The 19,421-nt window shown below is 40.6% G+C and overlaps 1 protein-coding gene across 1 annotated transcript in view; it reads left to right on the top strand.

Moving 5' to 3' along the window:
- Nucleotides 1–600: 600 nt before the first annotated feature.
- Nucleotides 601–19,421, top strand: part of FBXL7 (F-box and leucine rich repeat protein 7) — a 176,235-nt gene continuing 157,414 nt past the window's right edge. The window contains exon 1 of the mRNA XM_082278735.1: nucleotides 601–747. Coding sequence (XP_082134861.1) covers nucleotides 711–747 — 37 coding nt within the window. The 5' untranslated portion in view covers nucleotides 601–710. The remainder of the gene's footprint in view (nucleotides 748–19,421) is intronic.

The following is a 19,421-nucleotide window of genomic DNA, read 5'->3' as shown; positions in this document are numbered from 1 at the left end:
GCTGTGTCTTTAAGGGCCGGGGCCGGCTCCGGGCTCCATCCTCCATCCTCCCTCCATCCCCATCCCCTCCCTCCCCCGGCCCGTCGGCGTTGGGCGCCGGGAGGAGGCGCCTGCCGCTAACAAAAGTCTGCGGCGGAGGCTCCCTTTCCTCCCGCCCCGGGCAACAAGTGGCTGGCGGCGGCCTCCCGGGGGAGGCGGCAGCAGCGGCCGGGCTGCGAGGAGGAGGAGGAGGTGGAAGGCGGAGCGGCGCTGAAGCATCGGAGGAGCCGAGCGCCCGCCGCGGGGCGGTGGAGCCAGCGCCCGGAGGCCGTCCCGCCCGTCCTGCTTGTGGATTATAACTGGAGCCGCCTTCCTTGTCCTGACACCCCGGCTGGAAACCGGGGAGCGCAGGGCCCACCGATACATCGCGGTTTTGATTCTTTCACTTTTAAAGTTTTTTTTTTGTTTGTTTGGTTTTTTTTGTTGGTTTTTTTTTTTGTTGTTGTTGTTGGTTTTTTTTTTTTTTTTGTGAGGTGGGGAAGGGAGGGTGTCGGCCACCCGAGAAGAAACGGAGGAGGTTGTAAGGTTGTAAGGCTGCTTTGGACATGTCGCCGTGAAGACTTCTGGGGGCTGTTCCCCCGCCACTGCCCCAGGGCTGCTCCCCGTCAGCCCCGCGGTAGAGATGCTGAGCGGCGGCGTGGGAAAGCGGCGACGAGCATGAAGGCGGCAGGATGGGCGCGAACAATGGCAAGCAGTACGGCAGCGAGGGTGAGCTGGGGGGGCCGCAGGAGGGGTGCTGGAACAGCGGCGGGGTCCTCCTGGCCGGGGAGGGGGTGACCGGGCGAGGGGCGCCGCGGCGGGGTCCTCCTCTCCCCGGCCGGGAGGACCCCCGCCCGGATCCGCGACACAATCCTTGGGCTCCCGCTGCGCCCCTTAAAAACACCCTTAATGTTTAATAATTTTTTTCACTCGATAGGAGTTTAAGTGCTGTCTCAGCTCAGGATGTCGCGGCAGCGACGAGGCTTGCTATTCGAAGGCAGCTCGGGAGTTATGGCAGCGGAAACTTTGCTAAAAAACTTGTAGAGCGCTCTTTGTAATCCTTTTCTGCTCGTCTTTATATCCCAGGATCCTTATATTATGCAGTATGGCATATGACTGCTTCCTGTCTGAACAGAAAGAAAAAAATTAACCCCGGCAATGGTTGGGGGGAGAGTTAATGTTCTCCAGCTGTTATCCATAGATTGTACTCCTGCAATTTCGCTTCAGTGAAACTTTAGTGGGCTTGGTTTTAGATAGACAGGGTCTGATTCGTTCTTGTGGAAACCTATTAGTCTCGCTGGAGTTGCATCAGGGATGAATTTCAGCTGCTTTGCTTCTGGTGTGAAGGACTACTGGAACAGTCAGCTGGTGTTAGACAAACCAATGGCAAGTACAGAAAGTTTGTCTTCCTTCCAGCTAGTTTTAAGCTTTCTTTAACTTTTAGCTTTCTTCTATATATATTGCCCTCCAAGTATTTAGCTAACTCTGTAGGATATATGTCTTACCCTTGGCGTATTGGGCAAGCATATAGGATCTCCACCACCCCCTTTTTTTGTTGTTGAGGGTTTGTAGGTGGAGCGAGGGAGATGATCTTGTGGTCTGCTCCATTCTTTGGGAGTCCAGACGGCAACTGCCAAAGAATACACCTCTCACATCCAAAATATGCATGAAGATTGTGTAAAGGAAAGGGGAAAGACGCCACTTCTAGAGCAGATTCTGCAGTTCCTTTCATTTACTGCCAGATGAGCTCTGCTTTCTGAAGAGTTGGTGAAGTCAGATGCTTTAAGCTATTCTTCCTGTTGTGGCGTTTCAGTCAATTGATAGCATTGCTAGAATAACTCCTGCATAAATGGGATGAACCTGGAATTTGCAATCAAAGCCTCTTTGGATCCCTCCTGAAAGGGGAAATCTTAGTTTTTCACCAGAGTTGAAAGGGTCATTGCTGATAGTTCTGTTCACTTGCAAAAAATCATGCTGCTGGGGGGTGCTTACCTCAATGACAGGAAGGCATGGATGCATGCCTGAGCTTTCTTGTGGATTCAGAGGACTGACTGCTTCAATAAATGTACAATTTCTGTGGAGGAATGTGACTGACACTGAGTCTTTTGCAGCCCTCAGTGAAGGGAAGGAGAGCTTAACTGTTCTGGAACTACCTGATAGGCACTGTGAGGAAGAGGAGGATTAGTGCTATTAGGGTGTTCTTAATTAGTTCGTCTCTCTCCTACATTCAGAGTGGAGATTGGATCCTGGGAGTGCAGACTACATGTGGCAAAATAATCTTTGCAGTACAGAGCATTACCTGTGTTGAGAAGTAGGTGGAATAGTGGTTTAAAATTAAAATAAATTTTAAAAATCCCCAAACCCCATGACCAAAACTTCATCATTAATGTGCTTCATAGATCGTGTTTCCTGGTAACTTCTAAGCGTCATCAGTTACAAAGAAACTTAGAGAAGCACTCATGCTACATTTTCCCCTGAGTGATACAGAGGAGAACAAATCTAAACCTGATAAAAAGGAAGGCCTTTTTTTTTTTTTCCCCCCCATAAACTACTGGAGCTTTTGGTGCCTTTGACAAATGAACAACTTAATTGCTGTAAAAAGTTGCTTTTTAGTAGGATGTGATTGTGCTCCCGGGTGGAGGGGTAACACCAATTGCTGTGTACTTTAAAAGCAACCTGAATATTCATTTGGAAGTTCATGGAGTGGTGCCTGTGGTACACAGTCTTCAGCCTGTTGGGCTTTGTAGGCAGATGCTGTACCATGATGTGTCATTTTAGGGGTGGAGAAAAGTACCTTAGCTTAGCTGAGCTTCTTTAATGCTGTTTTCCCATTTGCCTCTTGCTGATATCTTAGGTGAGATTTCAGGAAGACAACTGCAAATGATTTTTAAAATGACTGGGTTTTTTTCACATAGCCTTCCTTCCTTTCTTCTGTGGAACTGCAGAACTTAGTGAATTTGCCCAAATTGGTTCTCATCTCAATATTGAACAGATACATTAGGGCAAGGATAATTCTTGCTCAAGATACCACTTCTAAAATAGAGAGCTATTATGACCAGGAAATCTGGTGTTGCATGGACTGCTACATTGTTACAGTTATCATTAATACACTTTTTAAAAAATTCACATCAGTGCTGTGTATGTAATAATCTCAGGCAGCTAAGTGTTTGTGACTGATCACATAAACTGCATTGGGTTGCCTTTATTTAGTTGGTTGGCCAAGGCTTTATTGCATGTGATTTTATTGGAAGCTACAATTGTCATGTTAAGATGCACAAGACAGTTGGATGTTTGAGGAGTCTAAATTAGTATAGAGTTTGGTGAATAATTGACAGTGCCTTTGAATGTATTTGTTTTCCATTAATTTAATTTTCTAAGGCTAAAACTTGCTCTGAATGAAGCTTAAATGTAAATAATATTGCTTATCTGAAAAATCATGCCATGCAGATGGGATATGAATGCAACACTCATTTAAAAATTTGTAACATAATAAATTAATACATAAACAAAACTTTGTTTACAGGAATTTACCTATTTTAAAATGTCAAATATTAAATACAAGTTTACTTTTCTAAGTTTTCATTTGGACTTTTAAAATGATTTTTATAAATCATATTCCTGGAAATCTGTTTACCTGAAAAATATGTGGAGGTTGAGATTTCAGGCTTGTTGTAGTATGCTGTAGATTCAGACTGAAGTGTTAAAGTTTGGAAGGAGTCTTTCTGAATGTGTTCCAGCAGTTGTGTTTGAACAGTGCTATTGATGATAATAGATAATAATAGATCACTGGAGCAAGAAATCCACTTTATCATGGAGCAGAAGTTGTAGAGTTTTTGCCTATGCAGTGGAATCATCAGTTACCTTAGCAAGAGTCTTACTGCTGTCTTTCACTTTCTTGCCATGGGGATAAATCATTCTTCTTTCTCTCACTTATTTAGCTCTCCGCTTGTTTTTAAATAAGAGGAGGCCTTGTGTCTGATAGTGGATGGAGCAGTCTTTTGTTGTAGAAGCTAGCAAAAGTCAAGTGTATTTAAGGACCTCTCTTAAAATGTAATGCTGTGGCAGCTGACCAAACAAGACCCTACTCATCATCACAGATGAGTGGACTGAATCGAAGGATGTTGCCCTTTAGCTATTGCCAAGTTGATCAGACACCTTGGCAGTGTTTCCTTGTGCTTTGCTGCATGCTGTGCTGTAATGTTTCTGCCCAGAAAAACCTTCTGCGCTGGGCACGAGGCTGGGTGGGTGCTGACTGTAGTGCCAGCTGTTGGCATGGGACTTTTGGGAAAAGGCTGACTGGATGCTGTCCCTCTTACCACCTGAGACAGTTTCCCATCCTCTTGGGAAGGACTTTAAAACTGCAGGCTTCTGTAACATCAGGAAATTGGCTTTGTGATATGAGTTGGAGGAATAATCTCCTTTCTTATGTATGAAAGGAACCTGTGACATTGGGGTGAAATAGTGCTTTGCAAAATAACTAACTTTTCAACATGTCTTCTTCACAAGTGACTTCCTCATTAAACTGAGACCATTAACTGAGACCAGTCAAATTTGAGAAGAGCTAAATAATGGTACAGAATTTTGACAATACCGGTATTCAGACCATACGAAGGAATGTCTTTTTAATAAGTCAAATGTCCAGAATCCTGCAGTTGTGGATAAAACTTTCTTTGGACATCTCCTGCACTTTCTCCTTCTAGAAGCTGGTCTAGAGAGGATTGGTGACAATGAGCAGCAGCTCCAGTTGGTCAGCTAAAATGTATCGTGAAAGACTTGATGCAACACAGGAGCCTGGTGCTGTAGAGAACAGAGGATGGCAGGGGAAAAATAGATGAAACTGTGGGATAAATAGATTAAGTAGCAGCTCAGACAAGGAAATCAACATCCTTTCTGAATCATAAGCCTTGCTGACAAACTTTTCTTTCTGAATCTGAATATTTAATTTGGCAAGATTTTAATGCAAACTCTTTAGGAATAACTTTCACTCAGTTCTTAGTTTGAAAATGTTCCTTCTCCAAACTTTTACTTGTGGTGTTTTCTGTTCACAAACCACTTGGAGGGAGAATTCCTGTGTAGATCCCAGTGTTCTGCTAAAGTAAGCACCAATACAGAAACCTGCCTTTGTCATGAGATACTGTTGCTATGAAGCACAGGCAACACGGTTCCACAAAGGTGGCTTTAATTATGATGTGTGACCTGGTATACAGTAGCTAAAACTCTCTAGGTATTGCCAGCCTGTCGCACCATGGAGCAATGGTCAGTCTGTGTTCATTTTGGAGTATGTTACCCTCTCAAATCTCTCCCTTCAGCTGGAGAGCATGATTAAGGTCTGCATTATAGACCCAGACTTTCAGACTTGTCCTTTTTCTGGAAGGTGCTGTTGGACACTAACTCCTTGTGAATGCTGCCTTTCATTTCAAACTAGATCTCTGCTAGTTCAGTGATGCCAGGTGTTCTGACACACCTGATGTCGTGTATGGAAATTTTTTTAATCCAAAAGTTCTGGCATTCAGGACCTATAGATTTTTTCATATGTTAGGATTTGTTTCTGCAAAAAGTGTTGCTGGATTTACTTCACATGCAGTGCTTACGTCAGCTGTGAAAAACAGTATACCATGATAGTCTTGCACTATTTTGTTTAAGAGTTGAATCATAATCATTTATCAATTATTTATATTGGTGGTCAGAATCTGTGAAGCCTCACAGGAAATCTTAATGAGGGTAAATGGGTGGGAATGGTAATAAATGAGCTTTTCCTACATTATTTAATTACAAAAGTGTGACACCCCCTTGAGGTATCTTCCCTGTGCACTGCATCTTTAGCAGCAAGGGCAGTTTTTCATCCTGGTATTTGTGTTTTTTTCTATCCCATGAGTTTCCCATGGTCAAGTGAAGAATCCCATCTAGCTGGGTGCCAAAATGCTCCTAAGCTGTGCATTTTTTCCTCACTTTGTTTTGATGTCTGAGTTGCATTTACACAATACTATTTGAGCTATTAAACATGAAGTTTAGTATATCACACTTAGCACCATCTTACTTTACTGTTCTGATATTTTCTCAAGTGATCTGCTGAGATAAAATATCTCTCTGCTCTGATAGAAGTATTTTTTTGGGTTTTGGAGTGTTTGTTGTTTTGGGGTTTTTTTTGTGTTTGTTTGGTTTTTTGGGGGTTTTTATGTTTTTTTTTTTTTTTTTTTAACCTTAACAACCTCCATGGGACTACTGTAAATATTATGGTGCTAATCAATGGTGCTTTTTGTGTGCACACTTGCTTACGTGGTTGTATTCTGCTTTTTGGTACTTGTCCGGTGTCGGTTCTTGCATTTTACCTTTGGCTGGATTTCATGCTGCTCCCTTCAGAGAGATGAGACTTGCCTCTTAACAGCAAAGCTGGGGTTGGAAGTAGGGCAATATTCCAAATTTCAATCCTTCAACCAGTGTTGTTTTTTTTTAAAAGTGAATTTGCAGTCTGACAGTGGCCAACTGCTGTTAACCAAAAGTAATCTTCAAAAATGCTGCTTATGATGCTCATTTTTTAAGTAACTGTCTGCTGAGCAATTCGAAATGATTGTGTGTGTGTGTGTTTACTCAGTTTGTCTCCAAAAAGTAAATTTGCTCTAAGCTCAGTGCTTATGTTGCATGTTGCTGTCTAGATCACATGGCAGGGGCAGGAGGAGTGTCGGGCACAGTACTTAAGTGAGCTGCTGTGCTGCTGTCAGTTTCTCATAAAACAGAATTTTCTTTTCTAAAAAAAATGAACAGCCTGTGTGTGATTCAAGCATGTGCGTTTATACACACACACATACGCAGCTACAGATTTGTAGGAGATTTAGGCTTTAAAAAGTTGCTAATTTTATTGATAGCTTTTTAGAAAGTAACTTACTGACTAACATCCATCCTATTTCATAAAATGTTATTGTTTCATAAAAGGCTTCTTGGGGAAGGAGGGGTCACTTTTTATTTTATTTTATTTTTTTTAATAGATATTAGCTAACTAACTGTACTCTAGGGAGTTATCTTTGACTCGGTTGGTAGCTTTGCATGGTGCAAGATTAACTGAATGCTCTTCTGTACATTTAAAAAAAATAAATGGTTACCTGTGTTCCAGTCCGAGGCCTGAATAAACTTTGAAGCTGGGGATGCATGACATGGAAAGCTTCCAGCAGACCTGTCTCAGCTACGGTAGTAGGAGTCCAGGACTTGCACATCCTTGTCCTTCTTTTACCCACTCCCCAAAGGCATGGAAGGAGATGAGACTGCTTTGGAAACTTCTCTAAACTGAATTTGAATATCCTTCTACCAGACTGGGCTTCATAAAATCCAAACTGAAGTTGATACTATATCATTCCTTGTGAGGGGGAAGAAATAAAAATCTACATATACTCAGAACTGGGTGAGTGGTTTTAAGTCGAAACCGCTTACCCCAAAAAACTCCTCAGTGAACTTAGTTTTCTGGCGGTTTCAGTCCTTGGCCACTTCTGGATTCCTTACTTCTGTGAACAATTCCTAACTAGGAGTTGGTTTGCTCCTTCGTGTGTCTTGTTTGTGTTAGGAAAGTGACTGGCAGAAGTAAGTGGATGACATTTGAAGGCTGAAATGCACAAGTGGTTTATTTCTGCTCTTCATTTTATAGTTAGCTATGCCCTATTTTTTAATACAGGACATGTGCTTTGCTAAATTAGGACAACTATTTAATTAAGGAGTAGAGACCTTAAAAAGCTGGAAAACAGGTGGTGGGCTGCCAGTAAAATCTGTTCCTTCTTGATAAGAAGAAGAAATATGCAACACTTTCCATGTGTATAGATGTGCAGCTTGTGATTGGATAGATGAGCTGCGGGACTTTGTTATTCAAGTAGCATGTAATAACAGGTATTTAAGAAGAAGGTTCCTACCCTGTGCCAATATCCAAACTCAACAAAAATAATTTGTTGGCAAAATAGAGTCTTCACCCTATGCACTTTTGTGACCTCTGCCTTAAACAAGTAAATGGGGAAAAACTGTTGTCTTTTGGGGATTTTTTTACCCTTTTTTACCCTTCTTGGAGTAAAGTGAGCAACAGGAATCTCTCTTTCATGCCCATGTTTTGAATCAGGAAATTCCTGTCTGCAATACATAATTTTGTCAAATCAAGATCTGAAGTCATGTGGCACTTTTCTTTCTCAGGGATTTGTGTACAAATGTGTATAATAGCTGCAGTAATGCTACACTGAAGTCTTTCCAAGCAGGGTAGTAGCTTGGAGGAAGGTGTTTTAATACTCTTTTCAGTAAATCTATTTTAAAAATTATCTTCCTCAATTTCCTCTTTTGTTCCTGTGAAAAGAAAACCAAATGAAATTCGCAGATGACATTATAAAATGCGCAGTTATGAGGTTGGCTGTCTTTTTGTTCTGATCTTTCTTTTAAGAAAGAAAGAGAAGTCCAAAAACCCTGGCATAACATCAATGATAGTTAACTAGGAAGAGCCTCTTTTGATCGAGAGTCACACGACCTTGTTTCACAGTAAAAGGAGAATTTGTATCGAGTGTAGTTGTCACATGACAATTGTAATCTTGTCAGTTCGTGGGGAGTCCAGACTTTGTGTGACTGCATGCTTTGTGGAGCAGCACGCCATCTATTCAAGGCGCAGATAATTTGTTGCTAGATTGCGAACAATCCTCCTTCTGTGTAAATGGCTGCAGAGAGAAGAGAAACTTTGACATTTTTCTTAAATTGTGTAATAATTACTTAGGGTAATTTTGCTTAAATCCTATCCTTGAGAGATAGTAATGCTATTGTGGGAACTGATGAAGACGAAGTGCACTTATTTGAGAGTTTCTTGTGGTGCTCATGGCTCTTGTATTGTTTTGTCTCTGTCACAATGATGGCAGTACTTGATCTTGTTCGTCACTGGAGGGCAAGGCGAAAGGCAACAGCTGGTCACCAACAGACGTACCCAACAGATGTTTTTGAGGTTTTCCTGTAGTACCGAGTAAAACATATTTCTATTCCAGTTTTTCATTTGCCTTTTCTTTGACACTTTATAAGGAAGTTGCTTGTGGTGTCAACATGGAATCATGGAGTTGTTTGGATTGGAAGGGACCTTTTAAATGTCATCTAGTTCAATCCCCCTGCAATGAGCTTCAGGTTGCTCACAGCCCCTTTCAACCTGACCGTTTATGTTTCCAGGGATGGGTTATCCAACACCTCGCTGTACAACTTGTTTCAGTGTTTCACCACCCTATTGTAAAATAATTTTTCCTTGTATTTGGTCTAAATCTTTTAGTTTAAAACCAATACCCCTTGTGCTGTTGCAACAGGTCTAGTAGAAATCTGTCCCTATCTTATAAGCCCTCTTTAAGTATTGAAAGTTTGCAATAAGGTCTTAAAGGAGTCTTCTCTTCTCCAGGCTGAACAACGCCAACTTTCCCCTCCTGTCCTCATGGAAGGTGTGCTCCAGCACCCTGACATTTCTGTGGTCCTTCTCTGGACTTGTTCCACGTCTTTCCTGTGCTATGGTCTCCAGCACTGGACACAGCACTCCAAGTGTGGTCTTGCATAACCTTTTTAAAATAAGGTTGTGGAAACAATAAGCTATTGCTGGTTTATGTGATGAAAATTGTTGATATACAACTTGAGCTTTTAGAATTTTTGAAACTTCAGAATATACTAAAAGAAGTATAAAAAGAGTCTTGTAGCAGGAGGATTTCAATTCCAGTTAATTGCCAGCCCTGCTAGCATTAAGTTGAAGCTAACTCTATGCTCCGATATGTCAAGAATATCTGTGGCTGACCTTCCTCCTCAGGCTCACGTATGAGTGTACTCTTTTGTACAAGCAGGCCAACAAGCCTGAAGGTCCTCACCTGTTTTTAGCATGGGTTCTCTTATTCCAGAGCCTCTAGTTGTGGATTTTTTCTTGTTTTGGAATACTAGACTGCCAGTGGAGATCTGTACAGACACTAAAATTACATTACAACATTTTCCAATCAACTCTTGGACATATTTTAATGTCTGTAGAACCTGAAGTACACAAACCCAAAGATTGGAAGTGACACCTCTGGAGATCTCTAATCCAACCTGCTTCTCAAAATGAAGCCAACTAGAGCAGGTTGCACAGAATATTGTGCTGTCAGATTTTTTAGCACCTCCAAAGATGAAGATATTACAATGCCCCTGAGAAGCCTGTTGCAGTGCTTGGTCACCTGTAGGTTTTAAAAGAAGAAAAAAATGTTTTAATGTTTAAATGGAAATCTTTGTATTTCAATTTGTGACTGTTCCCTCTTGTCTCTTCACTGGCTGTCACTGAGAAGATTCTGTCTTCTTTACTCCCTCTCCTTTCCAGGTATTCATACACAATGATAAGATTCTGTCTGAGTGCCCTCTTCTCCAGAGTAAGGTGTCCTAGCTCTTTAAGTAACTTTCTGCCTGGCAGATTTCTCAGTTTTCAGTTTTGTCTCACTGTCCACTTAGCTAGTCTGTGCTTCATCCATTTGTCTGTGAAGGTGCTATGGAAAACAAAAGTTGGGAAGTCTTGCTGAAGTCAGGATAAACCATTTGTGTATTCCCCTAGTTCACCGAGCCAGTTGTTTCCTTATTAATGTCTATCAGGTTGGCCTAGCCTGGCTTCCACTTATAAATCCCTGATAATGACTTCCCATTACCTTCTTGGCTTGGAAATGTTTTCCAGCAAGCTCTGTCACTTTTCCTGGGTTGAGGTGAGGCTGACCAGCCTGTGGCTCCCTAGATTGTCCTCTAAGCTGTTCTAGAGACAGGGGTGTGTTTTGCTTTTGTCCAGCTCTGGGGAGCTCCTGATCGCCATGACCTGTCTGCAGTAACTGGGGGACCTTGCCATGACATTGGCCAGATCCCACAGCCATTACCAGTGCACTCCATTGGGTCTCATGGATTTGTCTGTCCAGTTTGGTTAAATATTCCCTAGCTTGATCCTCCTGTACTTCTACTGGTTACTTATGTTTAAGAAAAGCTACTACCAGGCTTTCAGAAGCAATAGAGTTCATCTGTAGCAAGTTCTGGCAAGTGTGAAGGCTGTATTACAGTAGTTGAGTATTAAACAGTACTCTGTAAACTTGTGTCTACAGCTGGTTTGGAGTTTTTCAGCTGTAATTTATTTTTACCTTATATTATAAATGGTAAAAATGGTATTCACTTCCACTGCATAAAGAAATTCACGCTTTCTCAATGACTACACTTTCTCTTGGCAGAGAACAGATAAAATAGAAGAATCCTCCTAAGAGTTGTGGTGGTAGAATCTGGCTGTGTTTTTTTGTTGCTGTTTCTGGCAGCAGCAATGGTATGTACTTTTCATAAAAGCTTCTTCAGTGGAGTTTTGCTTGCTTCAGGAGGAACAGCTAGCCATAATAGCTCTGTTTTTAAGATTAAGATTGTTACTTTAATTAATAAAGTTGTATTAATAATAATAAGAAGAAATCACTTCTGCCATATTCAAGTTGATGTAGCCGTGACTGGTAAAAATACTTGACAGTAATCCTTATTCTACTGGTGTAAAGGTTTGCTTCTTTTCACATATTCTAGGATTGAATCAAAGAGGGTTTAAATCCCCCATTTAAGTTATGGAAGGTTAATGTTCTAGTTTCAAAGAAATGGCTTACTTTTCATATGTGAAATAATGAAATATGATTGTCTTAAGTTTTCTTCTGAAAGCAATCACTGATTGCTCTCATCACCAGGTGACATGGTTAATTTTAATCCTCTAAAGTGCTAGTAGATGCTTCTCAATGTAGTGTCTTCTATTTAAAACCAAAAGTTATGTACAATACAATGGGTTCTGGGTATTGCTATGTCTGATGCTAGTAGAGCAGTTGAATTTGCATTTTGATTTTAGTACCAAAAAGCTACCTCTAGGGTAATTCACCTGTTAATGTTGTCTATTCCTTGAACATTTGTTCTGTGTGGGAGAGGGGGTAACTTTCTAGAAAGGTGAAAGGTTAAATGTTCTGTGGCATCAGAACTAAAGCCGCAGTGCATGAATTAAAAAGTTCTAATGTAAGATTTTAGGGGTGACTTTTTGAAACTGTTTTTCTTTCCATTTGTATGTATAGACTAGACAGCATAGTCCAGTCTAAAGTTTTCTTTGGCACTCAATTAGGCATGAGCAGAATATTTCGCTTATGTCTTCATTTCTCTTGGGAAATTATTGCTCTTTACTCCCCTGTGGGTGTACCTTTTGTTGCCCTGCATGATTGTCTTTACGGAAAAACATGAATGCTTGTGGTGAGTATTTATTTCTCTTGCCAGGAACTAGTGGAACAAAGGTGAATGTGAGACTTCCTCTCCCTCAAACAATTACTAATTTTTCCTGTTTTAAATCTGGTTTTAGAAGGCTCCATGTGAGAGCCTTTCTTGTATCTGAGAAATAATCCAACTGTGAATTGGCTTACAGTTTATCAAGAGGTAGCACAGAAATTGTGAATAAGGGGAAGGGCTAATTTCTCTTTAGTTGTACAGGAATTTATTGATTCAAATATTGTTTTGATTTAGGTCTTTGATAATGGTGTAATTTGCTTCTCATCATGAAAGTAAATTGTATGGCAAGCTGTATTTGTCTCTCCAAGAGCTGAACTGTGATGACTGCCCAGCATCTTTAAAATGGTACATGTTTCCATAGTGTCAGGTAATGAAGTGGATTTGAACAACCTTATCGCTTACCTTTTTTTTGAGCACAGGAGTTGGCAGCAGAAGTAGGACACAGTGAATGCTGCAGACCTGTTCCTTTATGGGTTTCCTGCTTTCATTTTGCCAGGCCTCATTTTCTACAGAAAACAAATTCTTGCCCTTCTGTGGATAAGATCTCCTGACCTTACCCTTGCCTTGTCTGTCACTGAAGTGTAGGGTTTCTTCATTAAGTCCCTACATGAGCAAAAACATTCCTAGAAAGTGAAGTTTAGCTTCCCCAGGATTAGAATCTAAACCAGAATCAGTCTAGTCAGACACAGGAGCCTTTCACACAGCAGTTGGCTGTCAGTGGTTGTGTGGTTTGTCCGTTTGTGCCTTTTAAGCACTGATTAATCCTACCCATGTTTTCCTCAATTTTCCTCGTAACTGAGGTATCGGCACTTGACTGAAAGGAATGTGGTAGGTAGGACACAGAGCCTGGGCTTTTTGTTAAGTGGGTCATATTGGTAACAGCCTTGTTACTAATGCTAGCCATCCATGGTTTTGAGAAAATATAAGACAAATTGTGAAGGATTCTGTAGATTTAGGAGGCATTTTTGAGCCAAGGCCAGGTCTCTAACTATGCTCTTGGGAGAAGAGGGATTGTCACACCATCTTGCTTTAGATCTGTAGATGCTGGCTAGTGGGTGTTAAGTGTGAACGAAATCACTGTAAAATCAGTAGAACTTACTCTTCTAAGTTTTTCTTTTAGTTGAGAAGAATTGATATCTACCAAGGGTGGAAAGTGGCGGTACATGGCTCCTGGTCAGCCCTGTGAGGAGATCCCTCATGTCTGCTAGCTCATACCCAAAAGGAGCTGTTTTGTTCTTCATGAGTTCTTCATCATGCCTGGTGAAGTCTTGAAGTGGATGGCATTCTCCAGAGACAATGACCACGTTGTCATATAAAAGTTCTCCCTAATGAATAGGATAGATCGAGCTCACCTGTTGGAGTGTAGTAATCTAGGCTTCGTGAGAGATGCTGCTTTGTGCAGCCAGGTAAGGAAGGGCAGGGTAGAGAAGGGGTCACTGAAGTTCCTCACTCTTTCACACAAATCCTTAACTAGTAGGCAGCCTGACCACACTTAAATAAGTGTGATATGTTTTCTTTTCACTTTTACATGAAAAATCTACTTTTGCTTTTTGTGGTTTTAACCTGTAGCACTATGAGAGGTGCAGGATGAGCAATGCAAGACCTCAAGGGCAAATGGAAAGAATTCTTGGGGTTTTCATTGATTTCTAATCCCCTTTGGTTTAGAATGCTCTCCAAATACAGTGTGATGGTGCAATGCTGCTCTGTGATACTTTTGCAGTCAGCTTTTTCCGAGTGTTCCACAAAACCTTTGAAATTTCTTCCATCTCTGTAGAGTTTTACCTTTCCACAGGAGTAAAAGATATGCATAGTTTCTTCTTCATAGTTCTTGCAGGTGCTGTATTTGACCTGCTTGAGGTTTGACCTCTTTGAGGTTCTTTGGTGTTCTATGAAAAACCTTGTTATGAGCAAGAAGTGCTGCTATCCCTTATCCAAACATATGAGGATGGAAGTGTGTTGCCAATACAGATTATTGCTACTTGAATAAAGTAGGGGGTGCAGGCGATTCGGGGACTGCTCTTTAGCTGGTAGCAGTGGATGTCAGAACTAAGAATAAAATTGCTCCACCTCCTCTCCCTCACTTAACAAATCCTAGATACTCTAGGCTGATTTGAAGATGAAGATTGCTTCTTACCAGCATTTATTTAATTGTAACAACATGTGCTCTTCCAGTGTGAGGATTTTTGTGTAAAACTTTCTTTTCTGTAGACTTGACCACAGGAGGTTTCAGGAAAAAAAAACCCAGTGTAAATTCAATTACATATTCTAGAGTCTTGAGTCTTACAGCTGAAAGTACAAAGAGGTGGAGCTGCAGTGAAAAGGTGTTTTTTTCCTGGACCGTACAAGAGATGTTCAGCAGGTACCCAGTAGAAACTTTGCTTAAATTAAAAAAGTGAATGAATGCTCTAGGGATAATAGGCTAATCTGCGTCACTAGTGAATCATCTCATGAGCTAGATGTTCCTAGTGGTGTGTTTTGGGGTGATAGGAAATGGTGGAAGAATAATGAATTACATGAAGTGTTCTCTGCTATTCTCTTCTACAGTAATAGCAAAATTGAGTTTGCTTCAGTTTTGAGAAAAGATCCTTATCTTGTGGTGTAGCTGAGCCTCTTTGCTTTGGAACAAGAGCTACTGGTTTTTAAAAAGGGATTTTTTTTTAATAAGGACTTAATTTTTTTTTAAATCCTCCTTCATGATGAAGCCATGAAAAGTTAAAAGAAAAAATCTTAATATGCTAATTGTTGTATGTTGGCTTTGCATTTGTCTGCCAGACAGCTGAAGTCCTGTGTTAGTGATACCCAGACTGCACACAAGTAATACAGCTTTGCAGAAATCAAAATTGTGTGATAAGAATGAAATGAAAAATCCATGATGCAAAAATGAAAAATGTATGATGAACAACTTGAAGAACAAAATTCTTTAGGGAACTGGCCTTAATTTTGGCTTCTGAACATATATTGGAGATGTTGTATATTCATACTACATAGTGTTGTTAATACTTTGGCTTTTTATTTACCTGTGTAGTGCATCTTTAAGAAAAAAAAAAGGCTTTCACAACTCTCTTTGAGCCTCTAAGTTCTTCTTAATATATGACCTAGATTAATGGAATATCTAGAATTTTAAGCCCTAGAATTCCAATAAGAATCCTCAAAGAGTTTTCTAATCTGGTTCTGGTGAAATGAATTTGAAGAGTTAAGGCTAAGAATATGATTTTCAGTTTTGTGTGACCAGCATTGACTTTTGTGATCTAAAAAGGATGGCTTATTTCTGAAATATTTCATTTAAGGAATTGAACTGTATTTTTGTTACTTTTTTATTTAAAATGCAAAATTCAGATAAGGAAAATGTACTGTTATGCCTTTAGAAAAAGATGCAAAAAACCAAGCACAAGTAATGCAAGAATGAAATGTGTTAAGGAGATTGGAAACCAGACCATTGTACTTTCCTTGAGACTGTCTTGCCACATTAGTTATACAGGAAAGTCATTAAATCCTGGCTATCTTATGAAATGCATCAGCTGAGCCCTGATAATTCTGGTTGCCAGCAGACCAGAAATCAGCTAATTGCATTTTTTATAAACAATTTACCATAACACAAATGCTTTATGTCAATATATATTAATGTAGTGCATTGACCTGACCCAGTGAAATGTGACAACCTTACCCTTCAACAGGGCTATGCCCTCTGGAAAGGTGGTGAATTAAAATTCTTTTATTGATGTAATGTGTTCTTAGTTTGCTGCTTGCCAGCTGCAATAAGCTGGGTATTCCCCTAGGATTTTTTTGGTGGAATGTTCTGTGGTGGAGGAGACAGGGATGCTGCATCTGAGCAGTGGCAGAGTAACTCTTCTAACGTGGAGCGGTGCAGTCACAGCTTTGATGAACTTTATCAGATTTGTTGCTGTCTTCCATTTACTGAAGGACTGACTTTCTCTTGAGCAATAGGTAAAAAGAAGTACAGTGGCATAATATTCCTGTTTGGCAATAGTCCAAGACATCTCAAGGGCCTGGCATATCAGGTGATTCTTCTGTGCTTGCCAACGAAGTTGGAAAGAGTATCACTGTTGGTTTTTTTTTGTTTTGTTTTTTTTCTTGAAGATTAACTCTTTACATGAGACATAAGAAAACTTCTCTAAAGACATAGCATCAGTTGTGAACAGTAAATGGACAACTCTCCCTATCTGATGTTTTGTCATTGCTTTGCCACTTACATAAGGATTTATTCTGAAGGGTAATGGATTTATGATTTGGTAACACCGTATGGATAGATAACACCATTTAGATAAGTGGCACAAAGGCTTTCAAAAGTATTTTAAAGAGAGTTTGCCACTTGAATTACTTCCTGTGGTATCTTGCTGTGTAAACTACTATGAAGCTCTGTGGCCATGTTGGAAACAATTAAGGATAGGTAAGAAAGGTGGTTTGAATGAAGTTAGAACCGGTAAGGAATCCATCCAGAAGATGCCAAAGGAATTTGCTTGTAATTTTGGGTCAAATCTGGAATTGCTCTTCAAGAGCTGCCTCTCAAATTTTCTCTGCAGCTGAAAGCAAACTCCAGTCTAAGATTAGTCTGGCTTCGCCTCAGTGTGTTCTGAGAGATGCACATCTGTTGTCTCTGATTCTCTGATCCTGAGATCCTTACAGTCAGTAAATCCAGCTGCCTACTGCCCTCTTGTAAAATCTGACAACAGTTTCTCATAGTTTGGTAACTGTATGCAAAGCCAGTAAAGCCTTGGGTGTGCTCCCTTGTGCAGATGGTTGGTTGGTGGCAACTGCTGCTTGATTCTGTGCAGCTCAGGTAGTACTCTTCCTGCCTTGGTGTCATTCAGACTGGCCAGAAGTTTTTAACATCCTGAAGAATTTTCCATTACACCTCCTAATCACTTTTGAGTAAATTATGAAGTGGCTAAGAGGTTATTCTTTGGCTTAATGGCACAGTTGTCTCTTGAGATGAGTATTTCTTTTCTGCTCTGTTGTTTTGAGAAGTGTGGGAGAGAGCGTACTGCAAGTACTTGTGTTGTTTTGAAAATGCTTCTTGGGATCCAGACAAAATGCAATGTCTGGAATATTTCTGTTTATTGTCTGCGAGAGGCACAGGAAATAGGAAAGGCCAACTAAATTATAGCAGCCAGCAAACTCCTCTGAAGCAAAGGAAAATTTAGGGGTGACAGAACTGGGCCTTGCTGCCCACTGGGTCTGTGTTGCACATTCCTCATAAATCTAATGACAGAACTGGATCAAGCCTCCTTCATTCTAAAACAGCAGAAGGGAAATGAAGAGTTTCAGAGCCAGCTTATCAACTAGGAAAGGGAGAAACATTTACTTCTCTCCCCCTAAATCTCCATAATCTGTAGATGAGTTCTCAACAAGGTACCAGAGCTGCAGGAAAACTTGTGGGCAGAATTTTCTCCCACCTTCACTTTGAATAAATGGTCATTATTTGCTTTTGCTAGTTAGAGTTGCAGATGAAAGTGGAGGATGCTAAGGACTGTTATTCTGTCTAAGTGAGAAAATTGATGTAAAATCCTGTACTGTCTCAACTAATTGGGAATCTACAGTCTTGGCAAAAGTTCTCCGATGTTGCGGTAAAGATAAGCGACCTACCAAGTTTATAAGTCCTCTCACCTCAAGGAAAAGTTGTTTACATTTTCAGTTTTCTGTTTTTTGAAGCCTAAGCTGTCCAGTTTTTAGGTTAAATAGATGTGTGAAAAAAAATTAAATCTGGGAATCTGGCCATAGTAAACAAACTAGAATTGCTGTTTCTTTGAATGCTTAATGACAGTAAGATAAATTGTTGTGAAGTACTTTATGCCTCATTCATAGCAAAGTACTACCTTTATCTTAAAATGTTGTTTGCACATGCGTAATGTAAAAGTGCTCTTTAGACTTGAACATGTTTATTTTTGGTTGATGCTAAACTTAAATGGTGATTGATTCCTTGGGATTAATTGGCCTGCTTTCTGCTAACCCAAGACATGTCCTTGACCTGTGAGAGTGTGCTGCTGTGGGACTGCTTGCCTTCCTCTGTAACGTGGCACCTGAGGGTTTGTCCTTCAGAGCAGTATGTTTTTGTATGGGTTCTCATTGGAAAGGGACTCTTCATATCATGCTGTTGCATTTATGTCACGGAGTTAAATCCTAATGCTCTGCTTTTATCCTAAGAAATATTGTGCATTGTTTGTATAGGTGATGATCATCTCTCCAGGCTGACAGCCCAGGGTTTGCACAGTATGTGTGTCCCCCATTATTTAAATTAAAATCTCTATGGCAGTTATCAGCAGTGGCAGAAGTAGGAATTGGAAGAAAAGGGCTGTATGGGCAAGATCGCTTTCTCTAAAAACACTCCTGGGAGTACCTTTGTGTAGAGCCTAAAATACGTGAACTGGCTGAAGTGAGACCCCTGTAGCCTGGTGTCCTGTCCTTTGCAGTGACCCTTTGTGACTTATGAACAAAGAATAGTTTAATGGAGTCATGTGAAGAGTTAATAGACAGAACCTGTAGAAGTGTGACTGGTATCTGAAGCAAGAATGAGAGGTAAGTGTGTGCTCTTTTCTTGTTAGGTCTTCACTACTCCTTATTTGAAATACTGCAATTCTCTTGGCTACAGTAGTCAGTAGAAGTGAAAAGCTGCAGTCGTATTTTGTGTTTATAAATGAAATCCTGCAAATTATGATCATTCATCACTATAGTTTAGCTAAAAACATTTGTTTCTGGCACCTTGTGGTTGAGCCTCAGAGCAGCAGCAATATAAGAAGTTTCATTAGAGAGAAAGAGAGTCTGTTTTTTCCTTGCTGTTTAGTCACAAAATGGCCTGGGTTAGAAGGGACCTCAAAGATCATCTAGGTCCAACCCCCTGCCATGGACAGCGACATCTGTCACTAGACCAGATTGCTCACAGCTCCATCTAACCTGTCCTTGAACACTTCCAGGGATGAGACATCCACAACTTCTCTGGGCGACCTCACCACCCATACAGGAAAGAATTTCTTCCTAATATCTAACCTAAACCTAGTCTCAGTCTGAAACCATTCCTCCTTGTCCTGTCACTGCATGTCTTGGTAAGAACACGTCTCCATCTTTCTTGTGGGGTCCCTTCAGGTATTGAAAGGCCACACCTAGGTCACCCCAAAGCCTTCTCTTTT

Source organism: Coloeus monedula (genome assembly GCF_965178545.1).
Source record: "Coloeus monedula genome assembly, chromosome: 1".
NCBI classification, from domain to species: domain Eukaryota; kingdom Metazoa; phylum Chordata; class Aves; order Passeriformes; family Corvidae; genus Coloeus; species Coloeus monedula.
This window is presented reverse-complemented; position numbering and strand designations above follow the sequence as displayed.